This window comes from Tamandua tetradactyla, chromosome 16 (assembly GCF_023851605.1).
Source record: "Tamandua tetradactyla isolate mTamTet1 chromosome 16, mTamTet1.pri, whole genome shotgun sequence".
NCBI classification, from domain to species: Eukaryota; Metazoa; Chordata; class Mammalia; order Pilosa; family Myrmecophagidae; genus Tamandua; species Tamandua tetradactyla.
Window position 1 is genome coordinate 34021162 of NC_135342.1, and position 27726 is coordinate 34048887.

The 27726-nt window shown below is 38.1% G+C and overlaps 1 protein-coding gene across 1 annotated transcript in view; it reads left to right on the forward strand.

Moving 5' to 3' along the window:
* The window catches only part of CEP89 (centrosomal protein 89), a 215418-nt gene that overhangs the window by 99717 nt on the left and 87975 nt on the right, over nucleotides 1-27726 (forward strand). Inside the window, exons 6-13 of the mRNA XM_077132246.1 lie at nucleotides 537-565; nucleotides 2346-2388; nucleotides 6383-6601; nucleotides 7749-7894; nucleotides 14904-14954; nucleotides 15110-15193; nucleotides 17145-17248; nucleotides 27405-27520. Of these exons, the coding sequence (XP_076988361.1) occupies nucleotides 537-565; nucleotides 2346-2388; nucleotides 6383-6601; nucleotides 7749-7894; nucleotides 14904-14954; nucleotides 15110-15193; nucleotides 17145-17248; nucleotides 27405-27520 (792 nt within the window). The remainder of the gene's footprint in view (nucleotides 1-536; nucleotides 566-2345; nucleotides 2389-6382; nucleotides 6602-7748; nucleotides 7895-14903; nucleotides 14955-15109; nucleotides 15194-17144; nucleotides 17249-27404; nucleotides 27521-27726) is intronic.

Genomic DNA, 27726 nt, shown 5'->3' on the forward strand with positions numbered 1-27726 from the left:
ACTCTCCCTTCTGTGGGCATGGTTGAGATAGAGGAGAGGCTGTAGTCTGGCTTTAATTGCTTCAGTTTTCCAGGCCCTGGAGTATGAATTCTTTGAGGCAGGGATTCCACCTGAGCTGGGGGGCCTAGGATTTTACAAGCACTTATGGTTTGGGGAAGTTTCAGTTGTTTGGGGAGTTTTTGGGGCTTTTAGGACAAATTTTTGTCAGATGAAGTTCGCAGCCAAAGTTTGCAGCTTTGCATTAACTCTTCCAAAGTGGAATAGAAGACCAGGGATTATAGCGGTAATGCCCTGTTCTATCCTGTCTCTGTTCCACCCATGCCAGGAATGAGCACAAGAGAAAGAGATGAGCAAATCAGAGTGTGGTGCTTTATCATGCTGTGGGACCACCTTATGTGGGACCTTGTGAAGTCTCTCCCTGTCTGAGGCCTTGTTAGTTCACCTGTAGAAGGAGAATTTCTGATTTTATTCTTCTGTCTTGTCAAGTTTCTTTATATGTTTTTAAGATTTTCTTTCTCTCTCTCTTTTTTTATCAGATGGTCGGCATTCGGTTCTGAATTTAAAGGTAAGGTTATTTTTAAAGTTTTGTTATGCTTATATATACAGAACATAAAATTTCTCCTTTTAACCACTTTCAGGTATACAATTCATCGGTACCCATTACATTCACAATGTGTGATCACTACACCATCTGCCACTAAAATGATTATTTTTAAAAAGTGTTTTTCTCAACAAGTAAAATTTCCATCATAATTTTTAACTTTTGTGATTTGAGGGAATAATATCTTCCCTTAAGAGTTCTTTCCCACTGAATGTTTGTTTTAAATATTTTTAAATACAAATTTATTAATGAAATTTATTAATGAAATTATTGAGAGGTTAGAAATCACATAAATAATTTGTAGAATCAATAGACAATTTTAATAATTATTTTGCATATATGCAAATAGTTCTAACTTAAGTTTTTAATTGTGCCATGTTATAGGAGTTTAAAAACTAAACAGTTTTCAGATTTAATTTAGAACTTTACTTTTTCAACTGAAATTAAAAACTTAATGTCATACCAAGGTGTAATTAATGGAAAAATCAACCAAAAGTTCATGCCTTAACTTTACATTAAATTTTGGATTGGAAAACAAGATCTTATATTATTTTCTCAGCAGAGAATATTTCACTGCATTTCCCGGGCTGTTTTTCCAGTCCCAATCAGAAGAGTCCTGGTTGGAGTTGGCTTTGTGCAGCTCTGCTTAGCTCTTGCAGCATTTCATGTGCTTTTAGCTTGTGACCTGATGGCCTGTCCCTCATGGGCAAGAAGGCAAGAAGAAAGCTGAGCGAACCCACCAGGAAAGGAAGACCCTTCAGGCTCAATGTTGAGTTATAACACAAAAGGACAGATATTTTATGATTCAATTTACATGAAATAACTAGAACATGTAACTTATAGAGACAGAAAGGAGAGTATTGGTTACCCGGTATGGGGGAAGAAAGACCGGGATTGGAAGTTAATGCATAGTAGGTGCAGGGTCTCTACTTGGGGTGAAGGAAAAGCTTGGTAACAGAGGGTAGTGAAGGTAGCACAACATTGTGAATATAATTCGTGCCAATGGATTGTGTGCTTGGAAGTATTGAGATGTGAATTTTTAGACTGTATATATGTTACCACAATTTTTTTTTAAAAGAGAGATACTAAAGAGACAATGATTACAGTTAAAGGCAGTACATGATCCTGCTCTGGAATCTAATAATAGAGGGGGAAATACCCAAAGAGACCATGTTGTGGCAGTCGAAAAAATAGAATTTAGACTGTAAGCTTTGTACGCTCTATGTCAACGCTAAAGTTGTTGAACTAGTTGACTTTTCTTAATGTGGTTGCATGAATGACTATCTTTCTTAGGAAATGTATGTGGAGGTATTAAGTGTTAGAGGAGCCTAATCTAAAATGTTTAAAACATTTTAACTAATCTAAAATGTTTAATGTATAGCCTAATAAAATGTTTAAAAACAATAGGCAAACCGACAGACTGTAGTAGATATACATGATAAATGTGGCAAAATATTAAAATTTGGTACATCTGAACAAGGGGTATATTGGAGTTCGCTGCATTGTTTTAATATTATTTTTGCAACTTTCCTGCTAATTTGAAATCATTTCAAAGTAAGTTTTTTTTAAAAGGTGCAATTATAAGAAACATTGGATATCATTCTAAAACTAAAGAAAACTAAGAACTAAAGGAGCCAAAATGAAGAAAAAAACTTGGGCTTAAATATGACCTGGCTGCTTGTTCCAATCCACTTTCAGAAGATGCTAAGACTCTAAATTCTGCTTTCATGTTCTTCTTCCCTAGAATGAAAAAACATCATTATGTGAAAAGCCTCCACTATCCCCAGGTACTGCCTTTTGAATTTCCTTGTGATTAAAAACCTTACAGTTTAGGAAATACCTAGAATAATCTCATCTGAGAATAAAGGTCCCTTTCTTTTTCCCGTAAAGGTTGTTGCACCTCTCTCCTATTACTGGAAATGGGAAGAGGTAGCAGTTGTTCAACTTACACCTTTGCCTCAAAAGAGAGGGTGCAAATACTGGGTAGTGCATGAATGCCCATATTGATGTACTCAAATATTGGGGTAGTCTGGGGACTGTGCTCATGATTTCTATGAAATAATGACCAGCGTCTCTGAGTATCTTAACTATACCTCTTTCAAAGTCCTGTCATTTGTGCAACAGTCACCTTTCCTCTTGTCTGGTGCTCCTGTTAGCTCAGATGAGTCTCCTTTGACTGGTGTGGGAGGCTGTGTTTGTTTAGTGCAGGCTGCTGATGAGAGAGTGGGGACTTGGGGACCCTTCTTCTTCTGGCCTTGCCAGACTCCTGGACCTGCCTTCCTTTGACATCACAGCCTGTGTGTACTACCTGGGAAGCATACATTTCTGCTGTCAGCCACCAGGCTTGGGGGATGACCCCTGCACTCCCAATGTGGTTCTCTAACTGGACACCTCCTTAGTTTTTCCAAGGCCTCTCTGTGTCCTCAGTACTGACCAAGGCAAGACATGTCCCTGGAGCCGCTTCCATTATAGCTACCCTCTCATGCACATGTTAGGTTGTGGCTTCTGTCTTCAAGCTCAGGTGCTTTCTGCCTAGGATCCTTCACAGTTCCCTTCTTGTTCCCAATGCATCTGTGGAGTGATTCCTTCTTAACCTTTTTTTTCTTTTACTTTACATTTTTTTTTAATTTTTAAATTTTTATTGTAAACTGAAGCAAACATATAAACATTCTTCACATATGAATATTCTATACATGATATACAATCAGTGGCTCACAATATCATCACATAGTTGTGTATTCATCACCATGATCATTTTTTTTTGAACATTTGTATCTCTCCAGCAAAAGAAATAAGAAAGAAAAAAGAAAAAACTCATATATGCAATACCCCTTATACCTTCCTCTCATTGACCACTGGTATTTCAATCTACTCAATTTATTTTAACCTTTGTTCCTCCTATATTTATTTTTTATCCATATTTTTTATTCATCTGTCCATACCACAGATAAAAGGAGCATCAGACACAAGGTTTTCACAATCACACAGTCAGATTATAAAACTTATATTGTTATACAATCATCTTCAAGAATCCAGGCTACGGGAACAAAGCTCAGCTGTTTCAGGTATTTCCCTCTAGCCACTCCAATACACCATAAACTCAAAAGGTATATCTATATAATGAAAAAGAATAATCTCTAGGATAAGCTCTCAGCTCTGTTTGAAATTTCTCAGCCACTGAAACTACTCTGTCTCATTTCTCTCTTCCCCCATTCAGTCAAGAAGGCTTTCTCAATCCCATATTGCTGGGTCCCAGTGAATCCCGGGAGTTCTGTCTCATGTAGGGGGAAGGGCAGCGAATTCACCTGCTGAGTTGGCTTGGAGGTAGAGGCCACATCTGAGCAACAAAAGAGGTTCTCTGGGGTGACTGTTAGGCCTAATTTTAAGTAAGCTTAGCCTTTCTTTTTTTTTTTTTAATTAATTTTTTAATATTTTTGAAATACCAAAACATACCAAACAAATGCAAACATTCGTTACTTTTGATCATTCCATTCTACATATATAATCAGTAATTCACAATATCATCACATAGTTGCATATTCATCATCATGATCATTTCTTGGAACATTTACATCTATCTATTCAGAAAAAGAAATAAAAAGGAAACAGAAAAAAGTTCATACATAGCATACCCCCCACCCCTCCTCCTCACCGATCACCAGCATTTCACTCTAAATTTATTTTAACATTTGTTCCCCCTATTATTCATCTTTATTCCATATGTTTTACTCATCTGTTGATAAGGTAGATAAAAGGAGCATCAGACACAAGGTTTTTACACTCACACAGTCACATTGTGAAAGCCATATCATTATACAATCATCTTCAAGAAACATGGCTACTGGAACACAGCTCTACATTTTCAGGCAGTTCCCTCCAGCCTCTCCATTATATCTTGAATAATAAGGTGATATTTACTTAATGCGTAAGAATAACCTCCAGGATAACCTCTTGACTCTGTTTGGAATCTCTCAGCCAATGACACTTAATTTTGTCTCATTTCATTCTTCTCCCTTTTGGTCGAGAAGGTTTTCTCAATCCACTGATGCTGAGTCTCAGCTCATTCTAGGGTTTTTCTCAATCCCTTGATGCTGAGTCCCAGCTCATTCTAGGTCTACTGCCTCATGTTGCCAGGAAGGTCCACACCCTTGGGAGTCATGTCCAATGTAGACGGGGGAGGGCAGTGAGTTTGCTTGTTGTGTTGGCTGGAGAGAGAAACCACATCTGAGCAACAAAAGAGGTTCTCTTGGAGGTGACTCTTAAGCTTAATTTTAAGTAGGCTTGACCTATCCTTTGTGGGGTTAAGTTTCATATTAACAAAGCCCAAGATTGGGGGCTCAGCCTATAGCTTTGATTTTCTGCACTGCTTGTGAGAATATCAAGAATTCAACTTGGGGAAGTTGAATTTTCCCCCATTCTCACCATTCCAATAAGGGGACTTTGCAAATACTTTTTTATTCACTGTTCAAATCTCTCTGGGATTTATCGGGTTAGCCTTTCCTTTGCAGGCATAAGTTTCATAGGGACACACCCCAAGATCAAGGGCTTAGCCTGTTGATTTGGTTGTCCCCACTGAAGGACGTTGTTTTTAATGTCATACATTTAAGATGAGCAGATGATCAGTGTATGATAAAAACAAACTAGATATTTCTATGTTTTGAATTCTAATAGGCAAATTATGCCTCAGTCTACTTGGAAGATCACTGACACCTGAAGATCATCATCCTTAGCCTTTACTGTCATATTCTAGGAATTGGGAATGTGTATATCAGGGGTCAGGGCAACTCTCTAGAAACCACTAGTCCTCTCACTAGCTCTCGTTTGTACCCTGAATGTGTTCCAAGTCTGGAGTCCCCAGCTCTCCCACACTTGTCTGCCCACAGAAGCTCTACTTCAGCCTCCACTTCCATCCCATCTCCAGTCGGAGGCTTGCCTTGCTAGGGACCCTTTGTAGTTCTTACCTCATTTGATTTCTCTGAACATATCTTCCCTTGGAACATCACACTCATTTTCCTTCTGCTTTTATTGCTGTTCTTTCTTAAATTCCTTCTTGTGCTCCCCCTCCCCCCATTCCCTCCTCTCCCATGTGCTGATAGCTTCTCACTCTCCTCCAACTGGGGCCACCTTCGGAGCTTTGGGCTGTGTCCTAAAGTCAGTCCCCCTTTCCCTCATCCTGCAGTCCCTCATCTCTTCATTATATGTCCATGCTCTGGGTGTCTCCCAAGCCACAGATTTGGTGTCATTCTTGACCTGACCCCTCCCTTGCTGCCCACATGAAGCCCTGATGGATTTGAGCCCCTATTCCTCTCATTTGCCCCTTCCCTCTGCCCCACTCTAGAGCTGCCCAGGGGAGCCTCCTGGCTGGCCTTTCTGCCTCTGAGCTGTCCTCATTCCAGTTGATTTTCTCCATTGCAGGCCTGAGGGGTTTTCGCCTACAAGTGGAGCTTCTTTATGTTCACCACTCTGCCTAAAAGCCTTTCCAACTCCTGGTGCCTGCAGGACAAAACCACTGCTCTGGTCATAATATGTGAGGGGCTCATCTGTCTTCCGCTTTGCCACTTGTCCTCCCGTCTACCGCTGCATCCTACCCTCAGTAGCCTTTCCAGACCACTCACTCTTTCCTATAAAGGACCTTTTCTTTCCATGGACCGAAAAACAAAGTACAAGGCCTGCCATGAAATAATTGCTTACATGGTTTTCTGAAATAAAGTCTCATGTAGTTTTCATGTAAAATTGTAAAATATCATTGACGTTGCAGAATGCTTCCCTATATGTTTTCAGATATAACTGGTAGAACACGTCAAAGATGTGTTGAGATAACGAAAGAAAAGTTTGAGGAATTAAAAGAAGAAAATATGCAACTAAACAATACAAATCAAACTCTTACCCTTGAACTTAATGTACTAAAACAAGCAATGAGAGGACTACAGCTAAATCTTAAAAGAATGGAAAAAGAAAATGGAAAGCTGAAAGAGGCTGAGAAAACATCCTCTCAGGAAGGTGGGGATATAAGTATCACAACTCTTTTGTTAAAGGAAAGAATAGTACTTCATTCATTTTATTGTTTATTTTGAGAGTTAATATTTTAGTTGCAGTATTTGTTGATACTTATGTTGTTGGTATTTTATGTTGTAAGAATACCTAATGTTCTTTTTTAATGACCTTAAGGCTTGTTGAAATTTGGTTTCATCTGCTATATCATTATTGTTATATGAAGAAATTCCAGTACTTTTTTGGAACTTGATGCAGCATAGTATCTTTACATATATTTCATATTAGGTTTTATCCCCCTGAACATTGAATAAACGTGCCTCTTTCATCACATACTTATTAATGAGGAGGATTATATTTTCCTTGCTGATTTGATAGGGAAAAGAAATAAAAGGGAATCCCATTTTAATTTGCATTTATTTTATTACTGACAAGCTTGAGTATTTTTTTCATCTCTTCACAGATCATTTTATTTCTCGTTCATAAATTTGCCCATTTTAAACTAAATTGCCTGGCTCTTTCTTATTGATTTGTAGAAGCTCTTGATATAGTAAAGATTTTAGTCCTTTGTGATATTTTCTCAATTTGTTGGTAATTCTGCTAAATCTGTAAGACAATTTCTTTTATGACTTACGCCCTTTTTAACTCTAAGGTTATAAAAATATTCTCTAATATCTTCTCTATACTTTTTTCTATCTGTATAAGACTAATATTTTAGATTTAAGTAAGGTATTGTGGTTTTTCTTCATAAACCCCTGCATATTTCTTGCCCTAGACACATTTATGCCTAGATACTTTATATTATTTGTTCTATTACTTTGTGGAATCTGATTTCCATTTTGTTTTCTAACAGGTCATTGCTATTGTGTGGAAAGGCTATTAATTCTAATAAACTTTCCATTTTATATTTTCAAAGAATGTATATATCCTATAATAATGATTTACCCTTTCCAGTTTTTTAGTTTTATTTTATCTTTCCATGCAGAAACCTCCAAAAATGTCCGAAACAATGAACAGAACTTTGAAACTTTAGTTCATTTGTATTTATATATCTATCATTCATTACCTCTATAAGTCTAAAAGAAAAAAAGGCAGAGAGCATTTTATGCAGAATTTAATATAATTTCTTAAAATATTGTTCTTTTTTTTCTTTCAGTGGTTGCCACACCTGAATTACTTCATCTAAGAAAACAAGCTCAAGAACTGGTAGATGAGAATGATGGGTTGAAGATGACTGTCCATCGTTTGAATGTGGAACTGAGTCGATATCAAACAAAATTTAGACATTTGTCCAAAGAAGAGGTAATGTTTCCATTTAAGAAAAATCAGGATATCTAAGATTAGAAGTTGAATTTCAATATCTAAATGCTAAAGTGGGCAGAAGTTGATGTGAAGAAGATGTGAGGGCCTGAAGGCCATCACAATTGATTCTCAGGCTTCTGATTTCATTTACAGAAACAAAAAATGCCAAGAAAAGTAGTTGTTCACTGGACATGAGTTCATGTTTAATCGGTGAATGTGAATATGCAGCTCAGGGGAGGGGTCAAGTGGGGATAAAGATTTGCAAGTCATTTGCAAACATATATCTCAAGTAAAACAGAGTGATGTTATTCAGTCTTCAGGGAGTATATATAGCAGTGGACAAAAAGAAAAATCAGAGTTACCAGATTTTTTGTCTTTACTTTAGAATTGATTTCCAATCCTGAAGGGCTTCTTATCTGTTATAATGTGGCACACAAAAAGAAGCATTCAAAGTAGTTTTTCCTGGGAGTGATTCCCTTCCCTCCCTCCTTCCTCCTTTTCTCATAACACAGGAAAGAAAGTCTCTTTGTAAAAATTTGGGTCAAGACAGAAAGCTGGAAGGTAAAAAAGGAAAGTCCCCATTGGTTGCTCTACTCATAGTCTCACCCCTCCATATTACAGCTGTCTGTGAGAGATGCAGCCCCTTAGAGGGCAGTGTGGTGGTTTCACAGGAGGGTAGGGATGGGGTTACCTTATGATCTTGCAACTCCTTTGTTAGATATACACCTGGAGGAACTGAGAGTGGGTACATGAATGGACATTTGCACAATGGTGTTTATGGTGGCAATGTTCAGTGTTTGTGATTCGTAATGGATGGAGGTGGCCTAAGGGTACAAAGACTGAGGAGTGGAAGGTGCAGCTGTGATGTTTATATATAACAGAGCAGCTACAAGAAGAAATGAAGTTGTGAAGTATGCAACTAGGTGAATGAACTTTAAGAACAGTATGTTGAATAAAAGTCAGAAACAAAAAGACAAATGTTATCATGCCTCACTTATATGGACTAACTATAATATAACTCAGAGAATTAAAGTCAAGAGTATGGATTATCAGGTTGGGGCCTACTGTAAAGGTCCCTAGATTGTAAGCCATTAAAGCAGTCACATATATTTAGGAGTCTTAACTGATATTTCTAAATTCTGAGATACTAAGCTATTTGTATATAACCTGTTCATTCCCTGAAACTTTAGGTGTTTATGTGACACCTGAGACTCAGAGTTAAGAGCACTGAAGCTATGAAAGTCAACATTGCCCGATTCAGCAACTGTTAAGAAAGCTGAAAAGTGATCAGACTTCATCTAGAGACATGAATGAAGCTGATCTGGATAGGACTAAGGTAAATCTACCTTAGATTTACCCAGTACCTTAGATTTACCCAGTAAGTATACTACCCAGTAAGGTAGTAAAGGATGATATGGCCATATTTTCAAACTTCAACCTCTGTACAAGACCACAGGGAGAGATGTTTATTTGGCACAAAATGTATATTTTGGGTAGCACATTATCTAATTTAACTTGTGTGGTCAGTTTACTTGAACACCACAATTACATGAATCTTGAATAGGGCTTGAGATCTTCTTGGTTTGTACAGGTTATGATGATGCCCTGATACATCCCAGAGTAGTTTGGGAGTGAATAAAGAAGTATTTGCCAAGTCCCCTTGGGAAACTGGGAATAAAGGAGGAAAATAATGAAGTTCCGCATCTCGGGAATTCCTGATTTTCTCACTAGCAGTGGAGACAACAAATTCAATAGGCTCAGTACTCGATCTCGGGGTTCGCCGTATGAAACTTATTCCTGCAAAGGAGAGGCTAAAACTACTGATAATTATGCCTAAGAGTCACCTCCTGAGAGCCTCTTTTGTTCCTCACATGTGGCCTCTCTCTAAGCTAACTTGGCCGGTGAACTCACTGCCCTCTCCCCGACGTGGGATATGACTTGCATGGGTGTAAATCTCCCTGGCAACGTGGGACCTGACTCCCAGGGATGAGCTGGGACCCAGCATCATGGGAATGAGAAAGCCTTCTTGACCAAAAGGGGGGAAAGAGTAATGAGACAAAGTCTCAGTGGCTGAGAGATTTCAAACAGAGTCAAGAGGTTATTGTTGTGCATTATATAGGTAACTCTTTTTAGTGTGGTGTATTGGAGTGGCTAGAGGGAAGTACCTGAAACTGTTGAACTGTGTTCTAGTAGCCTCAGTACTTGAAGAATACTGTATAACTTATAGCTTTTACAGTGTGACTGTAAAACCTTCTGTCTAATGCTCCTTTTATCCAGTGTATGAATAGATAAATAAAGATAAAGGGTAAAAATTGGGTAGACTGATATACTGTGGCTTAGTGAGATGGAGGGGTAAGGTTATAGGATGTACGAGTTCTTTTTTTTTTTTTCTGGAGTGGTGCAAATGTTCTAAAAATGATCATGGTGAAGAATACACAAGTATGTGATGATATTTTGAGTCATTGATTCTATAACATGATTGAACTGTATATCTGTGTCTATTTGTCAATAAAAATATCTTAAAAATAAAATAATAAACTTAAATAAAGATTACAACTGTTTGTCAGTGCACAGACTTTGACATGAAGCAAACTAGTTTCTGCTTTAAAAGAGCCATTGCATAATTCAGTTCGATAAACTTTTACTGAACAAGCCACCAAGTTTCTATATTGGTTTCTAGGGCTGCCATCACAAACTACCACAGACTGGGTGGCTTAGAATGTTAAATAGAAATTCATTCTTTCACAGTTCTGGAGGCTACAAGTCTCAAATCAAGGTATTGGCAGAACTGTGCTCCCTTGAAGGCTCTGGGACAGAATCCGTCCTTGGTGTCTCAGCTTCTGGTGGCTTCAGGCATTCCTTGGTTTGTGGCTGCACAACTCCAGTCTCTGCCTCCACCTTCACATTGCCTTCTCTTCTGTTAGAATACTTGACATTGGATTTAAGGCTTACCCAGTTAATCTAGGGTGAACTCATCTCAAGATCCTTAACTCAGTTATATCTGCAAAACCCTTTTTTCTAATTAAGGTCATGTCCACAAGTTCCAGAGGCCAGGACATGGGCATATCTCTTGGGGACCACCATTCAACCCACCACAAATGCTTTGAAGCATTAAAGATGAACCAGAAGGCCAGGTCCTTGTTCTTAGCAGATTTGCATCAGGGACATGCATGGACACGGGGTGAGGATGCCCAGCTGACTGGCCCTGGCTGGGAGTGGCAGAGAGTACACTGCGTACAGTGTTCCACATGGCACCTGGAGTTCAAGGAGCCACATCGGTTTCCAATTTGGGTGTCAGGGATTGCTTTTGCTGTGTTTGATCATGATAGTAAATCTTTTGAAATAGAGCTTTAGTTTAACTTTTTTTTAATAACAGTTTTGAGATATAAAATTCACATACCATTCAGTCACCCACTAAAAGTGTGCAGATGAATGGTTTTTAGAGTATTTACACAGTTGTGCAGTTATCATCATGATCAGTTTTAGAATATTTTCCTTACCTGAGCAAGAAACCCTGTACTCATTAGCAGCTATAAAAAACTCCAGCTATAATAACACACTGGATAGCAGTCTAGACTGCAATAATAAAATAATGCTAAGAGAGGAATAAAAAACTTCCTTATTAGGGTAAAAAAATAAAAGCATAATAGAGTTTCCTCTTTATGGAAATGGTCTTTTCTGCAAGTTGTCATGTGACTCTGGACTATTAGAGATAAGTGCTATTTCTAATTTTGAAGGTTATATATAATCTTCCTTTGCCTTTATTTTTCTCTAGTACATTGTTGAATTTTGAGTAAGTACTAGCAAACTCGTAGAATAAGTGAATTTAGCAAGATTGCAAGGTACAAATATGTGGCCTTTTGTAACTGACTTCTTTCACTGAGTATAATGTTAACTTGTATTATAAAACATTACAGTTCATGGGACACTTGATACAAAACAGGTTTCCTAGCCAGGGCCGTTGGCAAGGGTTGTAGGTGGTGCGGCCCTCTTTAAAGGGGCTGTGGGTGACGGGCCCGGTGACAGGCCCCTCTAGTGTCCACACCATCTTCTTGCCCTGTGCAAGTAAATGCGCACCTTCTCCACAATAGTCTTTCCTGATCACCCCAGCCTGATGAGATCTCACCTCGTAAACTACTATAGAATTTTGTTTGTGCCACTCTTTGCATACTGTTCATTTGTGTTAGAAGGTTTTCTTGTTATTAGACCATAAAATCCTAAGGGACTTAATGAGTTCTCCTTGTTAGCTGAATGAATGAGTGATAAGCTAGATATTGAGGTAAACGCATTAGGAAGTTACTGTTGAATAAGATGTTATTCTATCAGGGCCATTTCTTTTGTCTGGTGGAATACTGCTACCAGATTTGTTCTCCCACTGTGAACAACTTGAAAACTGGACAGGTTACATAAAACAACTGTTGGCAGACAGCAGGCAGCAAACAACATCGGACATTGATGTTGGACATCATCGGAGGGGAGGGAGATAAATAGATGAGTCCTATAATTACCTTTGCTTTCTGCTAGGAGCCACCTACCAGACCATAGTGCCTGGTAAAGGAACCTAAGCAGAGTATAACAGACTCACTGACTTGAGATGGAGATTGGAGTTTGGGGAAGCTGAGAAGGCTGGAATTTGCCAGGCATGAATGCCAAAGAGAAGGGATCTATAAAGAAAAAGAGCTACATAAATCTGCATGGGATTCCTTGCAGTCTTGTTGAAAATCACCCTACACATAGGTAGAATGAGGCTCCATGAGGCTGGAAGCTGTGAACATGGTGATTCTCAGTGCTCACATGGCACTTACGAGATCTTTGAGTTCTGACCTGCCACAATGGAGAGACCTCATTGAATCCTGCAACAATGTGTAAAGACCCCAGCTCAGCCATTAGTAGAATGGCTAAACTAGCCTTTCAGTATAAGTTTCTCCACTCACTATAACTAGGGTGAAAAAAAGCCCTAAAAGCATCAAGTTCATTCATGGGTAACTTTTAGAGTTTGTAAAAAAAGAAAAACCAACATTCTTTAGAGGAAGAAAACAAAACCCAGAACTCAAAAATGTAACATTCAAAAAGCCTGGCATGCAATGAAAAAAAAAAAAAAAAAAAAAAGACATTACTAGGCAGCCACTGTAGGAAACAGTATGTTGAACTGTTCTTCAGTATGTTGAACATAGAATTACCCTCTGGTCCAGTTATCTCACTACTAGCTGTTTATGCCAAAGAACTGAAAGCAGGGATATTTGCACATCGATGTTCATAGTGACATTATTCACAATTTCTAAAAGGTGAAAGCAACCCAATTTTCCATCAGTGGAAGAGTGGATGTTCTAGTTTGCTAGCTGCTGGAATGCAAAATACCAGAAACAGAATGGCTTTTAAAAAAGAGGAATTTCATAAGTTGCTAGTTAATAGTTCTAAGGCCGAGAAAATGTCCCAATTAAAACAAGTCTATAGAAATGTCCAATCTAAGACATCCAGAGAAAGATACCTTGGTTCAAGAAGGCCAATGAAGTTCAAGGTTTCTCTCTCAAGTGAGAAGGCACATGGTTAACACAGTCAGGGTTTCTCTCTCAAGTGCAAAGGCACATGGTGAACATATTCAGGGCTTCTCTCTCTTCTGGAAGGGCATATGGCAAACATGGCATCATTTGCTAGCTCCTTCTCCTGGCTTCCTGTTTCATAAAGCTGCCCGGGAGGCATTTTCCTTTATCTCCAACGGTCACTAGCTGGTGGACTCTGCTTCTCATGGCTATGTCATTCTGCTCTGCTCTCTCTGAATCTCTCATTCTCCAAAATGTTTCCTCTTTTATAGGACTCCAGTAAACCAATCAAGACCCACTCAAATGGTTGGAGACATGCTTCCCCTAATCCAGTTTAACAACCACTCTTGATTGGGTTACATCTCCGGGGAGATGATCTAATTACAATAGAGTATTGAATAGGTATTATTCTGCCTTTATGAAATGGGATTTTGATTAAAACATGGCTTTTCAAGGGTACATACATCCTTTCAGACCAGCACAAGTGGATAAACAAGCCATGCTGTGTCCATACAAAGGAATATTATTCAGCTATAAAAAGGAATGAAGTTCTGATACATGCTACGACATGGATGAACCTTGAAGATATCATGTTGAATGAAATAAGCCAGACACAAAAGGATAGATGTTGTACGATAACACTTATGACATAGTTAGAATTTGCAAATTCACAGAGACAGGTTAGAATACAAGTTAACAGGTAGGAATGGGGAGTTAGTGCTTAATTGATACAGTTTTGCTTAGATGTGATGGTAACACAGCATTATGAATATAATTAACACCACTGAATTGTACACTTGAAAGTGATTAAAATGGGAAATTTTAGGTTATATATGTTATCAGAATCATTAAAAAAAAACCAACCTAAAACCATAGAATTATACAACGCAAAAAGTGAATTAGTTGTAATGAAGGTACAATGCTAATGCAAAATATTAATAATAGAGAAAACTTGGGGTGGGGGGCAGTATATGAGAACTCTGTACCTTCTGCATGATTTTTCTATAAACCTACAATTGCACTAATAAAAAATGTTTTAAACTTTAAAAGCAAAAAACTACTACATATGTTTCAGATTAAAGAGACTAAAGAGATTTGCTAACTAAATGCAACATGTAACCTTGGATTGGATCCTTGATCGAAAAAGTATCAAAAATCATTTTGGGAAAAATAGGCAAAATTTTCAACATAATCTATAGATTAGAAAATAGTATTATTAATGTTGATTTCCTAATATTTATAATTGTACTTAAAATAAGTGAATGTTCTTGTTTTTAGGAAATAGACACAAATATTTAGAAGAAAAGCTATCATGTCTGTGAATTATTTTCAGAGGGTCAGAAAAAAAAAGTCTGCCTGCATATATATACACATATACACAAATGACTGATGCCTGGTCTAGATTAATATATATCTAAATTGCAGAGGAAGTGTAGTTAATTTGTCTTTAATACTTGTTTTGTCCTTAGAGTTTAAACATTGACGGCCTACCATTAAAGGGCCCTACACCACCCTGGTTGGTAAGTGAAAATCATTTATTTAATTTCAGGTCCGTATTTTCTGGGCTATTAAAAACCATTCCAAATTAAGCATATTTTCTTACCCTTTTAAAAATGTGCTGAATGTGTGTAGAATATAAAACATATTTAGCCTTCTTTTACTCTTTTATCTTCAGTTGGATATAAAATACCTGTCACCCTTGTTGCTGGCTTATGAAGACAGGCTGAAAGAGAAGGATGAGCTCAGTGCTACCCTCGAGGTAGGTTGGCAAACATCTCAGAGAAGACAAGGTCTATACAAAATAAGAGTGTTTCAGACTTTGAAGAAATATGTTGAAGGTGGATATGCCCAGCATTTGTAAGTACTCAGATGTTTGTAGCCAGAGGGAAGAAAGGAAGGGAAGGAGAGAGGGAGAGAAAGAAATAGTGAGAAGGAAGAAAGAAGGAAAGAGAGGGTGTGATCAGCAGAGCCGGAAGGGTGTATACAGGTAGGGGAGAGGATGGAAGGAGGCATGGGTGGTGCTGCATCTGAAGCCATGGTTTACTGGACAGGCAGCCCTTCATGAGCTGGGATCTTAGGGTGCAGAGAAGGCAGCAGTGGAAAGCTGCTGCTTTCCTGGCATTCTGCAACTGCTTATGCCTCCCTTAGACAGGGGGAGGTAATAGGCCAGAGATGTGTTAAGCAAACTTAGGTGTCTTCTTAATTCTAGGAATAGCTGACCCTGGGGTTCAATGATTAAACTGTTTGAAAGTGGTTAAGAAGTGAAGTTTTTATTCATTTCTCCCTTGTTCACTTCTGTTTCACGGGATTACCTTCTGGCAGTGGAGCTCATTCTAATTATACAGGCAGACAAGGCCATGTGGGTGACTTAGATGTCTTCCAAGCCTTTCTGTGCTGCAGCCGGGGAGAGGTGTTAGTTTTCATGGGATTCCTTAGCTGGAAGGGTCCTTTAAGAATCGCGCAGACAGTTCTTCAGCCATACTGTCCCACCGAAAATAATGTAGTTTTGAAACTTTTCTTCTAGAAGATTTGCTATTAAACTCTTAATTTTTCCAGAGAGTCAGTTAATTTTGAACTGCCTGGTTAAATATCAAGCCAAATAATTAATAAAATTACTATTTCATTTCCCTTTCTAAAATGGGACAGCACGCTTTTTCTATAAAGGGTCACTTAGTAAATATTTTAGGCTTTGCAGGCCATACAGTCTCAATTCGCAGCAACTTAGATCTGCTGTTGTAGCGTGAAAGCAACCACAGACAACACAAAAATGAATGCATGTGGCAGGATACCAGTAAAACTTTATTTACCAAAGCCGACACCAAATCTGCGGGCCTTAGTTTGCAACATCTTTTCTATAAAAGAGCCGACTAGACTGCTGGCAGTTGTTGGTCTGTACAGGAAGGTGAGAGGAGGAGAAGGTTCTTGGCAATACTGTTTAAGGATAAATGTCTGCTACTGGGAGTAGAACATCTAGAAACATCCCAGAATAAATACTGTCACCTAAGATTCTCACGGAAGAACAACACAGAACACTGGAGTCACCCCAAGCCTGGCTGAAAAAAGCCAGGATGGCCCAGCAGACACAAAAAATACACCTGGTTAGGAGTTCAAAATGGAGACTGAGCCAGAGTCCTTGCGCTGGGGCTGATGACTGATGATGCTATGTCAACTGATGACTTAAGGAGGAGGGGCTTTCCCTTGGTTCTTATGGGAAAAATTAAGAGGCTTCTGGTAAAGTGGCACCAAGCCCCACACTAAGTTATCCCCTTCTCACCAAAATGAGCTTTAATTTCTTAATTTTATCTTAAGAAAAAACCCAATTTATCCTTCAGTGTCTTTAAATGTAGGGAAAATGACCGTGTGTACAGGCAGCTCTGCTTTTTTTTTTTTCTAACCCTCCTTTCAATTTTTTCTGGTGCTTGCCAATTACAGAAAAATAATACGTACTTAGGACTTGAGTATTTAAAACCTGGGATTCTGTGTTCCTTTTATCCAGGACTGTAGTAGTCCCTTGCTGTCTGTTAACTAGAGAGTAAGCTCCTTGAGTGCAGACACTTGTACCAATAATTTAAGGCTGATGTGAGACTTTATTGTGAGACTTTACCAGGTGTTTATTAGCATTTGATTTTCACCACAGAGAGAGCATTAGAACTGTAGAAATAAGGACATGTGTATATGTGTGTTACGATTTACATGAATTTTATTTTCAGGAGGAAATGAGAATGTTTAAGATACGAGTCCAAGAAGTGGTGAAAGAAAATGAAGAATTGCATCAAGAATTAAACAAGAGTAGTCCCATTACCAGCAAGGAATGGCAAGTGGTATCATGTTTTGGTATTTTCCCAATTTTGAAAAAAAAGTCAGCAAAATAAACTTATTATCAAATACATTTTCTTATTTTAACATAAAATATTTGAGAGAAAAAAAATATTTGAGAGAGGCAGGGCCAATATGGTGGCTTAGTGAGGTGTGGGATTTAGTTTGTGCTCCAGAGCAGCTAACAAATAGCCAGGAACAGTACAGAACAACTTCTGGGGCCACGTCAGTGACTGGACATACAGTATATACCAATCTGGACCAGCTGCAAGCCCACCCAAACTGTAAGTTCCCCAAACTGTGGCAGCCAGCGCCCCTCCCCCACAGTCTCCTTCACAGACGGGAAAGGAAAGAGAGTTTACCAGCAGCAGGGGTTGAGCACAACCAAACTGCAATTCTGGAATTAATTAATAAATTCCAAATACTAGAAATAGGTCCCCAGCTCAGCTGAACCTTGAATAAAAGTGGAGGTCCCTGTTTTTTTCCCAGGCTGAGAGGGGACAAGGCTGACAGAAAAAGAAAGAAAAAAAAAGCAAAAAATAGAGGATTTTTTGGATTTGAAAAGGCCTGGGCCCTGAATGAAAGGAGGGGGCACATAGGACCTGGAAATACACAGAGCAACATACCAACTTAAGTTCTTGATTGGCAAACCCAAGGAATGGGGGTCCTGCTCTAAAAAGGATTTTTCTCTTTCATTTTGGTGGCTGTGTTTCTACGGTTTATCTGCTCTTTGAATACAGCTGAAGGGCTTCTCAGGTTCCACTGTCACATACATAAGCAGAATTAAGCTTGTTTGAGTGTTTGTCTGGAACCTGTGCCTTCCACAGGAGACGGGTGGGGCCCAGCTCAAGTGGAAACCCTCCCTCAAAGAGTTCACACCCCAGGGTCTGGAAAAGTAAAGCTATTGAAATCAGACTACAACCTCTCCTCTGTCTCCACCATGCCCCCAGCAGGGAGAGTCTGCTGAAGTTAAAGGTACCGTATCACCTTATGCTGCCGGGACCTGCAGGCAGACAAGTGCCACATACTGGGCAGGATAGGAAAAACAGAGAGCCCAGAGGCTTCACAGGAAAGCCTTTCAATCTGCAGGGTCTCACCCTCAGGGAAAACTGATACAAGGACTCTTTCCTCCTAACAGGAGGCCAGTTTGGTCTGGGAAAATCTGACTAGAGTCTATAATACCTAAGTAGACCCTCCTAAGGGGGGAAAAAGGCACCATACAGGCAGGGCAAGAAACAAGAAAACAAGAACTGAAAAATTCTGATCTGTTAAACAAAACCTAAGCTAGAGGTCTAGAATAAGATGAACTGAATGTCAAAGAACAGATAAGCAACAAAGTCATCCAGCAAGAAAATCCTAGGTCAAAAAAGTGAAAACAATCTCCAGAATAAACTAATTAAGGTAATTAAGTGCCTAGACGCCAGCAAAAAATAACAAATCATACTAGGAAAATTGAAGATATGGCCCAGTCAAAGGAACAAACCAACAATTCAAATGAGGTACAGGAATTGAAACAGTTAATTCAGAATGTTTGAACAGACATGGAAAACCTCATCAAAAATCAATTCAGTGAATTGAGGGACAATATAAGGAAGGCAAGGAACGAACTAAAAGAAGAAATTGAAAGTCTTGTTAAAAACAAACCACAGAACATATGGGAATGAAAGGCACAGTCGAAGAGATGAAAATAACAATGGAAACCTACAATGTCAGATTTCAAGAGGCAGATAGGATTAGTGAGCTGGAGGATGGGACATCTGAAATCCAAGAAGCAAAATAAAATATAGGGAAAAGAATGGGAAAATATGAGAAAGGACTCGGGGAATTGAATGCCAACAGGAAGTGCATGAATATACGTGTTGTGGATTTCCCAGAAGGAGAAGAGAAGGGAAAAGGAGTAGAAAAACTAATGGAGGAAATTATCATCAAAAATTTCCCAAATCTTATAAAAGACTTAAAATTGCAGATCCAAGAAGTGCAGTGTACTCCAAACAGAATAGATCCAAATAGACATACTCCAAGACACTCAGTAATCAGAATGTCAGATGTCAAAGAGAAAGAATCTTGAAAGCAGCAAGGCAAAAACAATCCATGACATACACAACAAGCCCACTAAGACTATGCCTAGATTTCTCAGCAGAAACCATGGAGGCAAGAAGACAGTGGGATAATATATTTAAATTACTAAAAGAGAAAAACTGCCAACCAAGAATTCTATATCCAGAAAATTGTCCTTCAAAAATGAGGGAGAAATTGAAACATTTTCAGGCAAAAAAAAATCACTGAGAGAATTTGTGACCAATCACTGTTTGAACATTCCTAGTAGATTTGTTATTTTTAGTATTTCTTTCTTTGCAAGAAATACTAAAGGGAGCACTAGAGACAGATATGAAAAGACAGGAGAGAGAGGTGTGGAGAAGAGTGTAGAAATGAAGATTATCAGTAAAGGTAAAAAGAAGGAAAATTAGATGTGACATATAAAATCCAAAAGGAAAAATGGTAGAAGAAAGTACTGCCGGTACAGTAATAACACTAAATGTTAATGGGTTAAACTCCCCAATCAAAAAATATAAACTGGCAGAATGGATTAAAAAGCAGGACCCATCTATATGCTGTCTACAGGAAACACATCTTAGACCCAAAGATAAACATAGATTGAAAGTGAAAGGTTGGGAAAAGATATTTCATGCAAATAACAATCAGAAAAGAGCAGGAGTAGCTATACTAATATCTAACATTAGACTTCAAATATAAAACAGTTAAAAGAGACAAAGAAGGACACTATGTATTAATAAAAGGAACAATTCAACAAGAAGACATAACAATCATAAATATTTATGCACCAAGCCAAAATGCTCCAAAATACACGAGGCAAACACTGAAAAGAAAAATAGACACATCTACCATAACAGTTGGAGACTTCAATTCCCCACTCTCATCATTGGACAGAACGTCTAGACAGAGAATCAATAAAGAAACAGAGAATTTGAATAATACAATAAATGAGCTAGACTTAGCAGACATTTATAGAACATTACACCTACAACAGCAGGATATACCTTTTTCTCAAGTGCTCACAGATCATTCTCAAGGATAGACCATACGCTGGGTCACAAAGCAAGTCTGAATAAGTTTAAAAAGATTGAAATCATACAAAACACTTTCTCAGATCATAAAGAAATGAAGTTTAAAATCAATAATAGGTGGAGGACAAGAAATCACCAAATATATGGAGGCTCAACAACACACTCTTAAACAACCAATGGGTCAAGGAGGAAATTACAAGAGAAATCAGTAAATATCTCAAAGCAAATAAATGAAAATGAAAACACGACATATTAAAATTTATGGGATGCATCAAAGGCAGTGCTAAGATGGAAATTTATTGCCCTAAATGCCTATATCAAAAAAAAAGAAGAAAGCAAAAATCGAGGAATTAACTGTCCACTTGGAAGAACTAGTGAAAGAACAGCAAACTAACCTCACACCACAGCAAGCAAAAAGAAAGAAATAATGAAGATCAGAGCAGAAATAAATGAAATTGAGAACATGAAAACAATCGAGAAAATCAGCAAAACCAGAAGTTTGTTCTGTGAGAATAAGATTGATGGACCCTTAGTGAGGTTGACAAAAAGAAGAAGAGGGAGGATGCAAATAAATAAAATCAGAAATGGAAGAGGAAACATAACCACTGACCCCACAGATATGAAGGAAGTAATGAGAGGATACTATGAACAACTTTATGCTAATAAACTCGACAATGTAGATGAAATGGACAACTTCCTAGAAAGGCATGAACAACTAACAGTGACTCGAGAAGAAATAGACAACCTCAACAAACCAACCACAAGTAAAGAAATTGAATCCGTCATTAAGAAGCTACCCAAAAAGAAAAATGCAGGACCACATGACTTCACATGTGAATTCAACTAAACATTCCGAAAGAATCAGTACCAATCCTGCCCAGACTCTTCAAAAAATTTGAAGAGGAGGGAAAGCTACCTAACTCATTCTATGAAGCCAACATCACCCTCATACATGACAAAGCCAAACAAAGGTATTACAAAAAAAGAAAACTTCAGATCAATCTCTCTAATGAATATAGATGCAAAATCCTCAACAAAATTCTTACAAATTGAATCCAGCTGCACATTAAAAGAATTATACACCATGACAAAGTAGGATTCATCCCAGATATGCAAGGATGGTTCAATATAAGAAAATCAATTAATGTAATAGACCATATCAACAAATCACAGCAGAAAACCACATGATCATCTCAATTGATGCAGAAAAGGCATTTGACAAAATTCAGCATCCTTTCCTGTTGAAAACACTTCAATGGATAGGAATAGAAGGGAACTTCCTCAAAATGATCAAGAGAATATATGCAAAACCCACAGCTAACATCATCCTCAATGGGGAAAAACTGAAAGCTTTCCCTGTAAGATCAGCAACAAGATGAGGATGTCCACTATCACTTTTTTCAACATTGTGTTGGAAGTTCTAGCCGGAACAATTAGGCCAGAAAAAGAAATACAAGGCATCAAAATTGGAAAGGAAGAAATAAAACTATCACCGTTTGCAGATGATATGATACTATACATCGAAAACCCTGAAATATCCACAGCAAAACTACTAGAGCTAATAAACGAGAACAGCAAAGTGGCAGGTTACAAGATCAACACTCAAGAATCTGTACTGTTTCTATGCACTAGCAATGAACAATCTAAGGAGGAAATCATGATAAAAATTTCCATTTACAATTGCAACCAAAAGAATAAAATATTTAGGAATAAATTTAACTAAAGAGAAAAAAGACCTATACAGAGAAAACTACAAGAAATTGGTAAAAGAAATCACAGAAGACCTAAATAAATGCAAGGGCATACCATATTCATGAATTGAAAGAGTATAATTAAGATGTCAGTTCTGCCTAAATTCATTTACAGATTCAATGCAATACCAATGAAAATCCCCAAAACTTACTTTTCAGAAATAGAGAAACCAATAACCAAATTTATCTGGAAGGGCAGGGTGCCCCAAGTAGCTAGAAGTATCCTGAGAAAGAAAAATGAATTCAGAGGTCTCACACTACCTGAATTTAAGGCATGTTATGAACATACAGTGGTCAAAACAGCATGGTACTGGCATAAAGATACATATACTGACCAATGGAATCAAATAGAATGTTCAGTTGTAGACCCTCTCATCTGTGGACAATTGATCTTTGATAACAGTCAAGCCAGCTCACCTGGGACAAAACAGTCTCGGTGCCTAGAGAACTGGATATCCATATGCAAAAGAATGAAAGAGGATCCATATCTAATACCCTATATAAAAATTAACTCAAAATGGATCAAAGACCTAAACATTAGATCTAAGACTATAAAACGTTTAGAAGAAAATGTAGGGAAATATCTTATAAATCTTATATTAGGAGGTGGTTTCCTAGACCTTACACCCAAAGCACAAGCAGTGAAGAAAGAATGAAAGAAATGGAAACTCCTCAAAATTTAACCCTTTTGCACATCAGAGAGCTTTGCCAACAAGTAAAAAGACAGCCTTCATAATGGGAAACAATATTTGGAAAATATATCAGATAAAGGTCTAGTATTCCAGAATATATAAAGAGATTGTTCAGCTCAACAACAAAAAGACAGACAACCCAATTACAACATGGGCAAAAGACTTGAACAGACATTTCTCAGAAGAGGAAGTACAAATAGCCAAAAGGCACATGCAAAGATGCTCCACTTCCCTGGCTATTATGGAAATGTAAATCAAAACCACAATGAGATATCATCTTACACCCACGAGAATGGCCATTATCAATAAAACAGAAAACGACTAGTGCTGGAGAGGATGTGGAGAAAGAGGCACACTTATCCACTGTTGGTGGGAATGTCAAATGGTACAACTACTGTGGAAGGCAATTTGGCAGTTCCTCAGGAAGTTAAGTATAGAACTGCCATATGACCCATCAATACCATTGCTTGGTATCTACTCATAAGACATGAGGACAAAGACACAAACAGACATTTGGCCACCAATAAGTAAGTCAAAATAAAATTATGAATTATGTAGCAACATGGATGGACCTTAAGGACATTATGCTGAGTGAGATTAGCCAGAAACAAAAAGACAAATACTGTATAGTCTCACCGATACGAACTAACATTCAGGAATGAACTTGGATGTTTTCAGTTAAGAACACAGGTCATCAGGGGATAGAAACAGGGTAGATTTTTGGGTAACTGGAACTGAAGCGATACAGATTGTGCAGCGGGACTGATTGTAAAAATTCCGAAATGGATGGCACAGTACTACCTAACTGGTAGTATTCAATAATGTTAGAACACTGAATGAAGCTGAATGTGAGAATGATAGAGGGAGGAGGCCTTGGGGCACAAATGAAATCAGAAGGAGAGGTATACAATAAAGACTGAGATGGTATAATCTAGGAACGCCTAGAGTGTATAATGATAGTGACTAAATGTACAAATTTAAAAACGTTTTGCATGAGGAAGAATAAAGGAATGTCAGTAATGCAGGATGTTGAAAATAGATGGTAATTAATATTTTAAAACTCTAACTTATGTTGAGACTAAAGCAAAAAATGTTTATTTGGTACAAAATTTATATTTTGACTAGTGCATTTCCTAATATAACTTATGTGGACAGCTTAATTGGACACCATAATACTTTGAAGCTTGAATAGGGCCTGAGGTTTTGTAGGGTTTGTCCAGCGTGATACCCCTATAAATCCTAGAGTGATTTAAACAGTGAATAAAAAAAGTTTTTGCAAATTCCCCTTGGGGGGAATGGTGAGAAAGGGGAAAAATTCAACTTCCTCATGTAGAGAATTCTTGATATTCTCACAAGCAGTGGGGACAACCAAAGCAGTAGGCTGAACCCCCAATCTTGGCGTTCGTTCATAAGAAATTTAGCCCCGCAAAGGATAGACTAAGGCTACTTAGAATTAGGCCTGAGTCACCCCTAAGAGAACCTCTTCCGTTGCTCAGATGTGCCCTCTCTCTCAGCCAACATGATGAGCAAACTCACTGTCCTCCCTCCTCTTCATTAGACATGACTTCCAGGGGTGTGGACTTTCCTGGCAAGGTGAGATAGAAATCCTAGTATGAGCTGGGACTCAACGTCAAGGGATTAAGAAAACCTTCTCGACCAAAAGGGGGAAGAGCAAAATGAAACAAATTAAAGTGTCAGTGGGTGAGAGATTCCAAACAGAGTAGAGAGGTTATCCTGGAGTTTATTCTCATGCATTAAATAAATATCACCTGTTTAGTTAAGGTGTAATGGAGAGGCTGGAGGGAACTGCCTGAAAATGCAGAGCTGTGTTCCAGTAGCCATGTTTCTTGAAGATGATTGTATAATGATATAGCTTTTGCAATTTTTGACTGTATGATTGTGAAAACCTGTGTCTGATGCTCCTTTTATCTACCTTATCGACAGATGAGTAGAACATATGGATTAAAAATAAATAAATAAAAGGGGAAACAAATGTTAAAATGAGTTGAGTAGATTGAAATGCTGATCATCTATGAAAGGGAGGCGTAAGTGGTATAGTGTGTATGAGTTTTTTTCTGTTTTCTTTTTATTTCTTTTTCTGAATTGATGCTAATGTTCTGAGAAAGGATCATGATGATGAATATACAACTATTTGATGATTTTGTGAGTTATTGATTATATAACAAGAATGGAATGATCATATGGTATGAGTGTTTGTGTTTGTATGTGGTTATATTTCATTAAAAAATAATTATGGCGAAGAATACACAACTATGTCATGATATTGTGAGCCATTGATTGTATACCATGTATGGACTGTATGTTTGTGAAGATTTGTCAGTAAAAAATATTTAAAAAAAAATATTTGAGAAAGAGTTTCCAGGAAAATAATAAGAGAAAAAGAAATCCTGATAAGATATTCCAAACTTATATTTTAAAGATTACATTAAAATTCTCAATAGTTTCTCAAACCTGAAATATATTAGCTTTCCTCACTTTTGTATTCCGAGGTTATGATGCTCTAAGTCACTCTTCCCATCCTAACCTCTTGCGTTCTGTCCTTTCTTAGACCCTCTGATCACTCCTATGTTTAGAACAGAAAGCCCAGTCTCCAGGGTACAGGGAAAGCCCTGCGCAACCAGCTCCTGCCTGCACTGTCTGCTCATGAAGCCCCCATGCCCTGGTAGCTGAGTTGTTGCCTTGTCTCCCTCCTCCTGGAATGCCCTTTCTGCTCTCCCACACACCCCTAGGACCCTGCTCCTATGATGCTTGTCAAGTCGCTTCCCCTTGTATATTCAGATATATCTTTTTAGGTTTGATTAGCTATGTTATATATATTTTTTAAAGTCTCACATCACTGGAAAATGTGGTGTTCAGAAGTCTGGAATCGAGGAGTCCACAGCATTCTCACCTTTAGGTTGGTTCTCCATGATGTGAAGGTCACTGAGATGTCAGTTGCGACAGGCCTGGGCAGCTACTGGGTCTTAGTGTGCTGTAACTTCCCCTTGTTGAACTTGGATTTTCTTCTGTCGGGGCCACCAGTTAAGTTTTATCTCAAACCCTTCTTGAACAGCCCCATAAAAAAGCTCAGTTAGACTGGCCATCATGCGCCTTCAACAGCCCTGCTGAGAATCTGAAACCTCAGATTCTTTCCTTAATTTTGCATATAAGCTCTTTACTTTTCCTTAAAAAAATTAAGAAGAAAAGAAAGGAAGAAGAAGACCTTTATTCCATGTTCCTGTGGTGTTCCCCAATCCTGTGTTTTTTGGAATTTGAAACCCTCCCCTAGTGCTGTTGTCATGCACTGCAGGGCCAAGTGTTAGGTCTGTGCAGTGCCTCTGTTCAGAGCCCCCTGGCAGGCCTCCCCCTCATTTTGAAGTCACTGTCCTCCCAGAAGGGATTGGCAGCTCCCAGGGTTTGGAGCCTTCCCTGGCTGCTGCTTCCTGTTCCTGCCCAGGGGCATGGCTGCTAGACTTGTACACTGCACTCAGATATGCTGGCTTAACAATCTAGTAGACATTTTCCACTTAGTTTCAAATAATTTCTTGGTGAACTTCTGGGCTGCAGCTGAACTCTTTGTATTCCTTTCCTTACTTCTTCCCCTGGCCATCTGGGGCACCTTGTGCCTAATGGGCCTTGGTTTCTTTATGCTAAAATGGAAGGGGGTATAAACTAAATCTGAGCTTCTCAAATATTTTTTAAGAATGGGAATCCCTTTCATTTCAAAAAAAAGGGAGAAAGGAAGCATAAGGAGGAAAAAATCTTAGTAGGAAATCCAAAACGTAAAACAGTCTAAAGTATAGCTGCTTGTGTGAGGCAGGGGTGCAGAGGCTGGAGCATGCAGCCCAGGTGACCTCCTACCGCTGTAGCATGGCTCCTTTCATCTTTTTTTTCTCCTTCCTATGTCTTACTTTTTACAGTGTATTTTTGAGTGGTAAGCATTCAGCTAGCTGATTTTTAAGGTCCTTCAGTTCATGCTAATTGAAATCTGTGACCATGAGGTTGCATTGGGCCAAGATTTATTTTGTACCAATTGTAAGGAGAGGATTTACTCATGGTGAAATTAAGCCTGGGGAATTTCAGTACAGTTTAAGAAAACAAAGGCTTTAAACCAAACATTTATTTTCTGGCAACTATGCTTCTGATTACAAATGAGTATTTTAAAATTAAAATGGGAATTTACTGAATTCTTTAAAAATATTCCATATTGGGTTCAAAATAATAAAATTGGTGTGGGGGGTCAGAGGTATATATGGGTAAAATAAGATTAACCATTATTTAAACTGGGAGCTGTTTATATAAGAGTTTACTACTCTAGTCTTTACTTTTGTATATATTTGAAACTGCATCTTAAAAAGTTATTGAGAAAAGAATGAAAAAACACAAAAATAGTTATGAATTAATTATACTTAATTAATATGAATATAATTATACTTAATTACTCTGCTGTCCCCCACTTCTGTACACATTAGTAGGATTTTCTGTGTTTATAAGATGTTGAACATTAAAGGGTGTCCAGAGAGTCATTGCCTACAATTCATTGGTTGCTTTCCTTTAGACTCCCATTGTCTCTGTAATCATTCAGTACCTGAGTTGCAAAATTTATTTTTGTGAATTGATTGTAGGCATCAGCTTCAGACCCAGGCAGAGCTGGTTTTAGAGGAAAACAAGTTGTTAATAGAGCAGTTGGAGATTCAGCAAACCAAAGCCAAGGACACCCACCAGGAGCATCTCCAGGAAGGTGAGAGGTCTTTCCAGACATAATCGTGATGCTGTAGAGTTGCTGTTGTGTCGCTTTACATGTGTAGCTCATTCCTGCATGGCTGCAAGTTGAAAATAGAAAGAAATCATGTTTGTTTGTTTGTTTTTGTATTTGAACATTTTTTTATGGTGAAGTATAACATATATACAAAAAAAGCAATTATTTTCAAAGAACATTGTAACAAG